The sequence below is a fragment of the Heliangelus exortis genome, chromosome 1 (genome assembly GCF_036169615.1).
Source record: "Heliangelus exortis chromosome 1, bHelExo1.hap1, whole genome shotgun sequence".
Classification (NCBI taxonomy): domain Eukaryota; kingdom Metazoa; phylum Chordata; class Aves; order Apodiformes; family Trochilidae; genus Heliangelus; species Heliangelus exortis.
In genome coordinates, this window is record NC_092422.1 from 97,006,550 (window position 1) to 97,019,490 (window position 12,941).

At 36.2% G+C, this 12,941-nt stretch overlaps 1 protein-coding gene and 1 long non-coding RNA gene across 3 annotated transcripts in view; one reads left to right on the top strand and one right to left on the bottom strand.

Annotated features, from left to right (window-relative positions):
• Positions 1-1,332: 1,332 nt before the first annotated feature.
• LOC139792652 (uncharacterized) lies at positions 1,333-7,890 on the bottom strand. 2 transcript variants are annotated; one of them, XR_011724343.1, is made up of 4 exons: positions 7,746-7,890; positions 6,296-6,339; positions 4,322-4,418; positions 1,333-1,517 (listed from the first exon to the last, which is right to left on the bottom strand). It is a non-coding gene; the product is annotated as an uncharacterized lncRNA (long non-coding RNA). The 2 variants fall into 2 exon arrangements; XR_011724354.1 differs by lacking the exon at positions 4,322-4,418.
• A 1,539-nt stretch (positions 7,891-9,429) lies between these two features.
• TMPRSS15 (transmembrane serine protease 15) overlaps positions 9,430-12,941 on the top strand; it is a 51,130-nt gene continuing 47,618 nt past the window's right edge. Inside the window, exons 1-4 of the mRNA XM_071755280.1 lie at positions 9,430-9,626; positions 11,310-11,440; positions 11,733-11,800; positions 12,663-12,707. Of these exons, the coding sequence (XP_071611381.1) occupies positions 9,482-9,626; positions 11,310-11,440; positions 11,733-11,800; positions 12,663-12,707 (389 nt within the window). The 5' untranslated portion in view covers positions 9,430-9,481. The remainder of the gene's footprint in view (positions 9,627-11,309; positions 11,441-11,732; positions 11,801-12,662; positions 12,708-12,941) is intronic.

Consider the following 12,941-nt stretch of genomic DNA (forward strand, 5'->3'; position numbering starts at 1 on the left):
TGTGGGGCTGGAAAATGGAGCAAGAACAGCAGCCAGAGAGAGAAGTGAGAATATGTGAGAGGAACAATTGCAGCCACCTCCTGTGAAGAGGGAGAAGAGGTGCTCCAGCTAATGGAACAGAGACTTCCCTGCAGCCCATGGTGAAGACCACGGTAAGGCAAGCTCTTTCCCTACAGCACTTTTCTCTCTCAGCCCATGAGCCTTTCATCATATTTTCCTTCCCCTGTCTATCTAGGATGGGAGGGATAGAACATCTTTGGTACACACATGGCACCCAGCCAGGGCCAACCCACCACACAGGGTCAGAGCCAGGTCAGCTGATACAAATTGACAAGAAGGATATTCCAGGCCATATAACATCGTGCTCAGCAATAAAAAAATGCTGTAAATACTCGTAACTGATCTTACCTAGGAGATATCTTTGAACCTTTGCAATTCTTTGCTACTGTTTGGAAGTGGGGATATTAACAAAAAAAGTGATGGCACCTGTGACTGTCAGGATGCCTCACTGGATGTGAATGTGCTTGTTGCTACTCAGCTGTGCTGCATGGATTTCAGAGATGACATTCATTTCAAGAAAATCACATTCAGGAAAGGACATTTTGAGCATCTTTTCCTAAGCAGATCAGTTCTGAGATGAGAACCAGATCACTGGAACCAGGCACAAGGATCACACACAAATGTGGTGTTCTGACAGGTTTTGTAGTTTTATCAGGCTTTCCATACAAAAGTTTAGAGGTGAACATGTTTTCATCTCTCAGTCTTCACCAATTCAGGATAAATAAAACTTTATTGAAGGCTCAGTAAACATGTAAACTTGGGATCACTGCTGGACTTGTACTTAAAAAAATAAAGCAACACATATATAAAGTGGGCTTAAAAAACCCACAAGGCATGAACAACTTTATGAGGCCTACTGACTCAGGTAGGAGAGATCTGTCTAGAGTTCCTTGTGATTAGTGATCCTGATAATTACTGATATTTATTATAAAATGTGATGAAATTTCCACTTTTGTATTTTATTTAGCAGATGCTTTGTCTGCATCTTTGTTACTTTGAATGAGCAGGTGTATTCAGTTGACTTTTCTAGGGATAGTATAAATGCTAGTAACTACCCCATTTTCCCTGTTTCAAAAATGTCATGTTTTTCATGTTGGTTTTTTTTTAGAAAAAAAATACTTATATTTATAGAAATACTTTTCAAACAAAAATATCTCTATTTGTTTTTATTTGTTCCACATAGCTTGTATCAAAAAAAACCCCAAAACCAACACTGAAATTATTCAGCAAATGCCATTTATAGTTCCATTATCTTTTATTTTGCAAATTTTTTTGCTTGTTTAAATATTGTTGTTTGTATAGCTCTATTGTTACACCATTTAACAAGCATTTTACTAGACTGCTTCACCCTGAAAGATTGCTGGTTTTCTTTGTATTTAACTGTTCATGTGATCATGTGTGACTGCAGTGAAAATCATTGTTCTGGGAGATTATGATATTTTCACCTTTCACATATGCTTAAAAAAAAAAGAAAACAATCCACTGTTAAAATGGTGAAAAAAAATATAATTATAATTGATTACTTCATTTTTCTCTGATAATAAACTTGATTTCAAAAATAAAGTCTCGAAGACAACCAGCAAAAACAAGTATTATTGAGGGCTGAGGGGAGGGGGAGGAGGGGAGCAAGAAATATGTACACTGGTACAAGCTCTAAATGAACCTGCTCTAAATGAAATTAAGATTATTAAAGACAGTCAGATGTTTGCTACAGTGTAGGAAAGTAATTTAAGAAATAAGAAAAAAAAATCTGTCACATTTATATAAACTAGGTTTATTTTTCATGCCTGTTCTTTTAGAAGGGTCATCTGTCATTATTATTCTTTTTTATTTAGGGAAAAAGATAGAAAATCAGGCCTAATATTTGTTATAAAAGATGTGGGATTGCACTCTTTCAGCATTTATAGATTCTGAATGTTGCATTTTTTCTCCAGAGCAAAGTCCTGGAGGCCAGTTTCTAGCACACTGTGCTAAAATCTTTTTGTTCCCAAGATGATATATCTAATAACTCTAAATATATGTGGATTTATATATTTTTTTTTTAATTGGTAGTAACAAGAAAAGCTTGCAATATACTTGTACCTTAACAATGATGCCTTAGAACACATGTGCAACTCCTCTGTAATATTTTATCACTTCAGTAATAAAATATTTTATACTTCAGTAAGAGACCTCAAATCTATTTGCTTGGCTAGTATTTAATAAGACAAATTTTTAAGGGTAAATTGATTCAAAATGGATTGCTTATGCAAAGTTGGGGAAAAAAAAGGGGTTCATAGGCAGTATATTTTTACAGGGATTTGACATTCGTATTGAAATAATGAACTTATCCATTAGCTGGAAATGCTGAACTCTGATATACTTCTATAAGAAAATTAAGATAAATAAATGCAAGCTATAATGCTGATATATTTGCAAATTTTAAAATTATCTCTTGTATAGGTATACTGAAGTATCACTTTCCCATTATCTGTCACTTCCTTTCCACAAGGCAAAAATATTGTATGAAAACTGAAATAATGTTTTCATCTATGGGTAATTTTTTAAGGCCTTGTTTATGGCAACATTGCCATTTGGTCAGTTTCTGATTTTTTTTTTTTTTTTTTTTCCACATTTCAGACTGATTTTGAGAAGCAAATGCTTCTCTCTTTTTGTTTTTTCCCACACCATATTAAATCTCTAAAAGCTGATTTGTGTTTCTTTATAAGTCCTTCCATGCAGAGTAATTGTGTGCCTCAGTTGTCCATTTTTCATTGTTCTTTGGGTGGAAATTCTGATTTTTAAATTAAAATAAATAGAAGATGAAAAGTTACCACAGAAAAAGCTATACCATTTTAATACCATTGTTGGTATTTCAAATGTCCTGTTATGTTTTATATAAGGGTTTTTTTTTCCAGTTGTATAGACATTAAAATAACAAAGTCATCAACAGTTTTCATAACAGAAAGTTGTAAGATATTCAATCATTCAACATCTTGGGAGCATTTAAATTGTTTTGAAAGAGCATGTGTTATTTTTGTAGCATTCACACTGGTTAATATGGAACAGTATGAACACAACAAACAAAATTTGAACTGCTATTTAAAGATACAACTTCAATTATGTGAACGTTTGAAAAAGTAATTACATGCTTAGTTGACTTAATTTCCAAAATCTAAGAGCATTTTTCTTACCCTTCTGTGCTATCTGTCAGCTACTTTTAATATTATTATAATGAATAAATTAAAAATAAGAAACCCATTGCACATTCTTTATTTCTCCAATGTCTTTTCAAATATCCAATGGGAAAAGTTAATTTGATGCAAGATAATAAATGGATTTAAACAGAGGTCTAACCTGGATGTTTTTCCACATGTGTTTAAAAGAATTTAAAATATCTTTAGCTCAGTAGTTATTTTTGGGTCAGCTACTGTCACGGTTTAACACTGGCCCGGCAATTAAACCGAGTAACAGACGCTCTCTATTAATCTCTCTCTCCTCCCTGATAAGAAAGAAGAGAGAATAAGGGAGAGAGACTTATGGGTTGGAAACTAAACTACACAACTTTAATGAAACAGTAATGATAAATAGGAAAAATTACTAAATATATACAAATATACAAGAAAATGGATACCACATTCCTCCCTCCTTTCCCCCAGTAGCTCTCACGTCACCACCGAGGCTGCAGGGCAGCCCTGGGAAAGTCCAGGCTGGACTCCTGGAGTCGGCAGCAGTTGGGAACTGGAGGCAGGAACACACAGATAAGGGCTGGCACGGATCAGGACCACAGGGAGAGGAACGGACGGGATCCTTCCAGGATGCCGGGGTGAAGGAATGGAAGCAGGAAAGGCAGGAAGGGCAGGCAGCCGGAAGCTGGAAATCAGGAAATCGATGGCTTGGCCCTCGTGATCCCTCAAATTTATACTGAGGATGACGTATATGGGATGGAATACTCTGTTTGGTCAGTTCTGGCATCTATCTTGTCTGTTCCTCCCCAAAGGAGGGATGCAGGTGGGACCTCTTTATGTTTTCTTCAGAGCTGAGCAGTGTCCTTGGCTCTGCACACCAGTCTCTAGCAGTAACTATAAACATCAAGTGTTATCAGTCCTAGAAACACACACTGTCTGAGAAACTTGCTGTTAATTTCAGCAAGTGCAACTACTTACAAGAGACTTAGCTAAAAGCAAAAGTACAAGACAGAAAATCACCTCTATCCTGGCCCAAACCAGGACAGCTACAGAAGTCAAGAGAATAAGTGTCATCAAAGCATTTAGTGATTTACCATTTGATCTATATTGTTTTCTTTGGGGATCTTGAAAGTTGAAATACAGTAGTTTAGTTATCATCCCTTTCCTCCAAAACAAAACCTAGTTGTTGCCCTACTGTCGCAGATGAGAGTAGAAGGTCTTAAGGTCACTTAAAGAACCACCAACAAACATGTCAGGAAAGCAAGATTTTTAATACAGATTGTGAAAGTGCAACTATGTGGATGGATCATATAGGGATTGGGAAAGGATGGGAGCGATTTATACAGGGATAAAGGGAAATTATTAATACAGGGATAGAGGAGACTGTGTCAGGGATGGACTGAAATGATTTGGACAGGAATTAGAGAAAAGACTGAGGAAGATCCTCCCATTGAGTCATGAGGTTCAGAGTGGATCCTCTTGCTTCCACTCCTAGTCCCAGACTTGGTCAATGGTTCATGATTAAGGGATTTCACTGTGTTGCTTATGGATCTGGTGTAATTTAGAATAACAGTAAATTAAGATTGTTTAACAGTATTATAACAAAATTATATTATACTATTTTCTAATAGCTTAAGCAATAATCAAGAATCAATTATAATTGCTTCAGAGGTTCAAGTAAAAGTCTAACAGTCTCTAAATTATGTTGGGCACAAAATCTCTCACATACACAATTACAGAGGTTAACCTGTTAAGATGTTAAATTTCGGTACCTAATATCATGAAAGAGGTTGCTTTCTTCTCCCAGCTATTTACTGAAAGAGTCAAATCATACCTTCCTGTTATAATTTTGATTTTTCCCATATTTAAGAGAAGTGGCTGGCAACACACTGTATCAATCAGATGAACAAGCTTCCTTCATGAGGCGTGTGATCACACAGCTTGGTGGGATCCCGGAGAGCCCCAAAGAGTCTTCCTCTTGAAACCAGTATTTATAGGGCCTAAGATCATTGACTTGGGTCAGTATTTTTCCATGATAGCCCCAATTTGGGTTAAGGAATTTTTTAGCAATTTTCAGAGTGGCTTTTGTTCTGCGTAGAAAAAGGGATCTCAGGTACAGCTAGGAAGTACCTAATCGCCCCAAATTGCTGTGTTTGCACTAAGATGAAAAGGTACCCAATAATCCAGGCTCACTGCTCCAGAAGGCAAGATGCAAAAGTCCTAGATGATGTCACCCTACTCCATTTGGTACTGAAAGAAGAACAATATTAGGCATGTCCAATATTAGGCCCACTGCTCTTGTTCTGCAGCTAAAAGTAAGAACAATGTTGGCTAATGATGTTGCAACGTGGCTCAGTGAACAAGGGGGGTCTGTACCACTGCAGTGGGATTTTTCAGAGGGTTCCCCACTGATGTATTTCTTTTACAAGTCATGCTCAGCTTCTGATGAAAGTTTTACCACAAACTTTCAAAATGATAGGAGCAAGACTGAGGTCAAGAATTTCTTAGGATTTCTCAGAAAATTTCACACTGTCAGATGTGTAGTATGTGTATTTAGAGAGAGCAATCTTATGCTTACATTTTTCACATTGAGTACTTGGCAAATGCTTCTCAGTGTTCTGCAACTTCTATGCCCCACCTTTCTCCTCATTTTGTGCACTATTTATATGAGTGAACTCCAAGAATTTCAGAATTACTTCTTCAGTTTTTCTTCTTTAAATTGGGTATACCCTGTCTGACCTGTGTAAATTATTTTCCTTTGTTATGACTGATGTGGTCAACATGAAATAGATTCTGTGAGGTGGTAACAAATGACATAATCATGGAGATGTTTTGGAGGGTTGTTTCTTATGTTCTGCTTTTCAAAATCTCAACTTGTTAGGAGTACAATTATCTCCATCATATAGCTACATGAGAGTACAAATTCTTCATCAAACTGAATTGAATTTCACATACAGAATTCCAAAATTATTCCAAAGGATTGTAGTCTTGGTTTGTAGTACCAATTATACAGTTTTGAAATAGAGACAATTATTGCTTCTTACTCTTCCTGCTATGGAGATCCTTACCAGTAGGATTTTCCAAGGTTGTAAGAAAAGAGATCAGAGTTTTCCTGAAAGAGACACAGATTTAGCAAGATTACCTGGAGACTGGGACTTTTAAAACACTCTGATATGAATTATCATCAATAGTAAAAGTTTGCTAACTAGCATGGAAAACCTTGGGAAAGGTTGATGGAGACAATACAAAAGAAGAGGATGCATTTTAATGACAGTTTTTATAATAAATTGTCTTGCTGAATCAGGTATGAGAAGATGTCTGAAGAGAGAATAACACGATAGCAATGTATATTGTGCCACTCTTAGTCAAGCAATATCAAATAATGGATAACATAGTGTCATATATTTTTATTTACTAAAATGATACCATTTAGTAAATGAGCTCCACATTTTTCATTACATACAACATTTGAAAACTGGTTGATCTTTATCATATCTCATCCTCACCCCTCTATATATACAGTTATATACAGTTAATACATACTGTTGGAATAGTGAAAGTTAATTCATATGCAGGTCTTGGCTTTTTTAAAATATGATTACTAAGAAGTCAGTCTTCTGTATGAGCTCCCTTTTAAGCTTCTCATTATGATGTAATAGTAAAAAAAAAATCTCCTCGTCTGTTTCTGTACTTTTACTGCAGAACCATTGATTGGTTTTCCGCCTCCCTCTATGGAAGTTTGCATAGCAAAAGAGAAAAATCAGTCAGACATCTGAAAACAGCTGCCATAAAAAAGCTGATTTTCATTTCATTTTTATAGGGAAGGCATGTCTGTGTGGGTAAACAAAACATTTTCCCACAGCTAGCTAGCTAATAATGGAATGTCAGGCTTTAGTTATGATTGTGATGGACTGGGTACTAGAGGAATTTTCTGAGCACAATGTCACCTCCTTTCTATGTCAGCAGCCTTCTCATCCAGAGCTGAAGATTGATTGAACAAGAAAATAAAAGCAGACCATTAAGGCTTAAAAAACTGTGGAGCTGCAGATGTGGATGCACCATAAATGAACTAAACTGTGAAGCTGTTATGCTTCTACCATGGCAAAGACCTATTTCATTAAAAAGTGTATAATCTCATATTTCACTAGTATGATTCAAAAAAAAATCAGTACTTAAATAAGTTGCTATATTTCTCTGATTTTTAGCATATTAGTAGAGTATTTGCCTTTGTACTACTTTAATGATTTTTAAATCATGGTATAATCTTTTTTCTCACACAGTTCACAAGTGGTATTATAAAACTAGAGCATATAAAATAACATGAAACTGACTTCATTAGTTTAATATTTGCAGATTTCTTGCCAATGGAATGGAATAATCTGGTTTATTTTTTTTAATTTTGTATTACTTTCCCCAGTGAATAATTTCTGTGCTGCAGGCTGCTCATGACCTGTGAATACTCACAACTTGTAGGAGACAGAAAGTCTTCTAATTCGAGTTACATCGGTTAATGCTTACCCTTTTTCTGGATGGAGCATGCCATTTCGAGTTTAGGCATGTAGGAAACCAGAGAAATCTAACTTTCAAGCTTCCTATCAGTCTACAGAGAAAACGGAACAGAAAAATAAGCATTGGAATTATAAAGAGAAGGAAAGGTCTACAGCTAAGGAAGGCAAGTAAATAAGGAAGGACTAAAAGAGAAGCCAGTAAAGTCAAAAGCTAGAGGGAAGGACATTAAAAGACATAGAAATGGCCTGACATAAACCTCACAAAGTTCAACTTAAGTTCAACAAGTGCAAAGTCCTGAATCTGAGGTATTGATATCTTCCCTGGACTGGGCACTGAACAAGTTCTGGGAAATTACAGGCCTGTCAGTTTGGTTTCAGTTTATTGTTTATGAAAGACAGGTCCTGTTTTAAAAACCTGACAAGGTGTTCTGCTTATTGGGTGAAAGAAAGGATATTGTAGATATTGTCTATCTTGACTTTAGTAAGGCATTTGACAGAGTTTCCTGCATCATTCTTCTAGAGAAATTGGCTGCTCATAGCTTGTATGGGCATATACTTTGCTGGTTAAAAAAACAGTTGGAACCCAGAGAGTTGTGATCAATGGAGTTCAATCCGGCTGGGAGCTGGTCACGAGTGGCATCCACCAGGGCTCACTACTGGGACCACTCCTGTTTAACATCTTTATTAGTGGTCTGGGATAGAATGCACCCTTAGTAAAGTTGCAGAAGACACTAAGCTTGGAGGAAGTGTTGATCTGCCTGAGGTTAGGGAGGCTCTACAAGGGATCTTGACAGGCTTGATCAATGGGCCAAAACTAATTGCATAAGTTTCAATGAAGCCAAATGTCATGTACTGCACTTCAGCCACAGCAACACCCAGCAGCTCTACAGGCTTGGGGAGGAGTGGCTGGAGAGCTGCCCAGCAGAGAGGGATCTGGGTGTGTTGATTGACAGCCAACTGTACATTAGCCAGCAGTGTGCCCAGGTGGCCAAGAGTGCCAATGGAATCCCACCCTTTTTAGGGAATTGTGTGTCCAGCAGGACCAAGGAGGTCAAAGCTTCAATTGGAGACAACCCATGCTGTTGTGTCCTTGGCTGGACAGTAATCCATACATGTAAATGCAATTTGACTATCACATATAAGGTGCTAGTAAAAGAATTGGACTGTAAATGCCTACAACTTTTACTTTTGCTCCAGTTAATCACTTTACCATTAGGGCATGTATTTAGAATTTAAAATGCAGTGACATTTTTGGTAAGAGTATTTAATTTTTGCTAGTGATATACAACATCATTGATACAAATTACAAAAAAAGAGAGAGTAATACAAAGTCCATCTGCACAAAACTCCTCAGATTCGTAATAGAAAATGCCTGACTAGGAATAAGATAGGAATAAAGTAGTGTTTCATGCAGCATGGCCAATTGCAGTGGGTTAACCTTGGTTGGCTGCCAGATGCCCACCCAGCTACTTCCTCACTTCCTCCCCTCAGTGGGAAAGGGGGAGAAAAATAGGAGAAGAAAAACTCATATTTTGCTTCTGAAGAGATTTCTTTTCTTCATATTTGCATATCTTGGGCATGAATATGACTGTTCAGGAAGCTTGTAAAAACCTATGTCAATGAAGTTTTATGGTATAATTAATTTACAAGCATGGCCTATAAATATCTGTTCATGTGGATAATTAACCTCCTATTCAGGTCGTGTCTTTTGTCAGTCCTTAATTCATACAAGCTTTCAAGACAGAAATGGAGTTGAAAAAAACATCTGATAAGAAATATGTTCCTCTTAGTTCCTATGAAATTTTGTTGACTTCTCTGTTTGCAGTTTCTGTGTGTATTTCTGTTGGACTGATTGTACTTTCATGGTTATCAGTCCAGGAGCTAGAATGGGGTAAGTACCTTTAATCCTTTCAGGAGTTCTTCAGTAGGCATTCAAAGTTTGAAGCCAGTGTTTCTGCTGCTGTAATTATATTTCATATTTCATGCTGTATTTTTAAACTAGAGGTGACTGGGGATTTTAAAAATGTTTTCCTCCCCTGCTCTCCTGGAAATTTATCTGAACAAAACAGGCAATACCACAAATACTTGATGCATACCTTGAAGCCAGAAAAAAGAATTTTCATGGTTTAGACTTTGGTAGAGGTCCCTGCAATTCAATCCAAGCTATAGAGTTTTGGTTACTCAATTGTATTAATCAACTAGAGAAGGTAATATGGAAAATTATTAATTTCTGCATTTTTTTCTCTATTTATGAAGTTTCACTCAGAAAGACACTGATAATCAAGCAAACTCTTTGGGGATCTTTAGGAATACATCTTTAGGATACATCTTTTGGAATGTTTCCACTTTTAAAAAAAATACATTTTAAAGTAATTTATTGGTGTGAGAGACAACATACATTAGATAGTCAGCTCCCAGCCCTATGTAAACTTAAGGTAAAGTAATCCTTAATACTAAGGCGATGATCAGAATATGATAGAATCAAACTACTGATACCAAAAGTAAACTAAATTAAAAATCAACATGGGATGGTTTTCAAATGGAACTGAAATTTTAGTGGAAATGTTCTAACTGTGCCCTGGTTAAGACCACAGCTGGAGTACTGTGTCCTGTTCTGGGTTTCCCAGTATGAGACATATGGAGCTACCAGAGAGATACTGTGGAATATTTCATTGATATTCCACATGCTCATAATATTGTGGAATCTCCATCCTTGGAGATATTCAAAAGCTCTCTGGAGCTAACTGGCTGTAGTTCTAGCTAACTGGCTGTAGGTGACCCTGCTTGAGAAGAAGGGGTGAACCAAATGATTTCTAGAGATCTTTTTGAACATCAGCTCTTCTCTGATCTAGATTTTTTTTTGGAAGGAAATGTAATTTGGTCTTTGGAACCCTCAGAGCTGATAGCAAAAACCTGTTTTGCTATTTGAGAACACTTATTTAAACAGGTTTGGATTTGTTGTAAGTAAAAATGCTCTTGAAAGAAGCTCAAAATGGTCTGTTACCAGTTGATAGTAGCAAATTGTTGTCACTAGGCTATGCTTTCCTACATAAGCTATATTACAGCTTAATAATAATAAATATTATTAATAGTAATAAATATTACACTATTTATTAGTTATCTGCTTTTGTGTTAAAAATTGTTTTGGATGTTAGTGCCTTCAAACTCAACCTAAACATTCCACTGATACTTTAACTGGAAAGCAAAAGTCATTTTCTATCAATCAACCACATTAATTAAGGTCTTATCTTAAATTTCCAGTGGGCTACACAGTGAGGAAATATTTTTAAGTGCATAATGAACTGCTGAAAAACAGCATTTAAAAGACAAAAGTAATGACAATGTAGGACAAATATTATTCAGAAAAATATGTTTACGATTGTAACTATTTTAAACATTCAGTAGTGTCTATTAATTTTTTTAACCAGTGCTAGGCAAAGCATCTCTGATTATGAAGCAAAACAAAAGGCTAGATATTATTGTATTTATAATGAGTGTGCAATAAAATATAATGTGATATTTTTCATTTATTCTGTATAATTCAAAATATTGAATTTCATTTTTAATTGTCTAGCTGAAGCAGATGGGAATACTCATAGCTACCTGGGAATATTTAAAATACTCTCTGGAGCATCATTCTCCCCTGCTTTGAGAAATATATCAGCAACTGATTTTAAAGTCCTTGCCTTTGATGTTGAAAAATTGGTAAGAACCTATTGGTCTCTGGCTAATTCAAGAGCATATGGTAGGTACATTAATCTCCTAACGTGACCTACAGTTGATGACTTTCAATCAAAATGAAATATTTCAGGTCCCAAGCCTAGTAAGGCTCAATATATTCTTTATTTGTGAAAGTCAGTAAAGTATCAAACAAAAAGTTTGGTTCTTTAGTTGAGATTTGGGAAGGAAAAATTATTAAATCAAACCATGAATGCAGTGTGCCACTGGGGGCATTTTTAATCACTTTATTTGTTCAAGATTTCTCTCTTCCATATAGATACAGAATGTCTTTCAAGAAAGCGAGCTGAAAAATGAATTTAAGAGATGTGAAATTTCCCATTTCAAGTAAGTACAATTAAACTAAGCTTCGGAAATACATGTCAAAAATCCTTACTTAACTATTTCTCTCAAGAGTGCTTACCAATAGTTTGATTTTCAAGAGAGCTTTGGGAACATCCTGTATTATTCTTTTCACACCTTGCATCTTCCAAGAGCTGCTGTTGAAAGTTTCACACCAATGGGTTTCCTTGGAAAAACTTCCTTCTCAGACTCCTATATGTCCATGCCTTCACCAAACCAATAAGGCTGAGTCATAAGACCAACTCACAAAATGTCTGTATTTTAAAGAACTACTATAATGTGGTTTTTTTACTTACCACCCCCACCACCCTCATGAAGGCTTATTAGTTGTGCTGCGTTTGCAGAGATGCTGGCCCTTGCCGTCTAGAAGACAGCTCAGTTAGAGATGTGCTGGCATGAACTGGTATGATTAGAAATAGATTCATTTGTCCCTATGGACATGGATCTATTTAACTCATTCTTTGGTGTGTTAGCAAGCTAGGCTGTCATTTGACAAAAGCAAGAGCTGCACCCTGTGTCCCCTAAAGACTCCATGAAAAATATACAGTAAGACCTGCTTTGTTTATTAAAGCTTGTTTGACCTCAGCTTTTCAATATCCTATTATGGGTTTTTTTCCTGCTGAAGGGCCACTGCCAGAGGTCTGTATGTGCAGTGAGGTCTGCAGTGTTAGCTCTGGCTGCATTGCTCCACAGAATCAGGCCCTGATTCAACAAAACACATGACACTGCCTCCCATTATTAAGCATTTTCAGAACACACTTCCATCCTATCCGTATCATTATAAAAGCAAGGGAAATCATACACTTTTGTGTTGTGGTTTCTTTTATTGTTCGATTTTTTTCTGCAGGAAACCCGAAGACAGCTGTGAAAGATTCAAGAGTTCAGAGACCGGGTAATAAGTTTATAAATATATATAAGTTTACTTAAAATATGAGCGAGAGACTTAGATTAATTTAGAAAGTTCCGTGGACAGTGTCTGGATGGAAAAATATCACTTTAGAGATTGTAAAAGGCCCCCTAAAATGTATTTGAAGTTTCGTGACAGATCTTCTTTCCAAAACCATTTGTTAGGATTCGAAGAAAAAGAAATTGAATAGTCTTTGGGACTGTCAATTTAGAAAGGAAA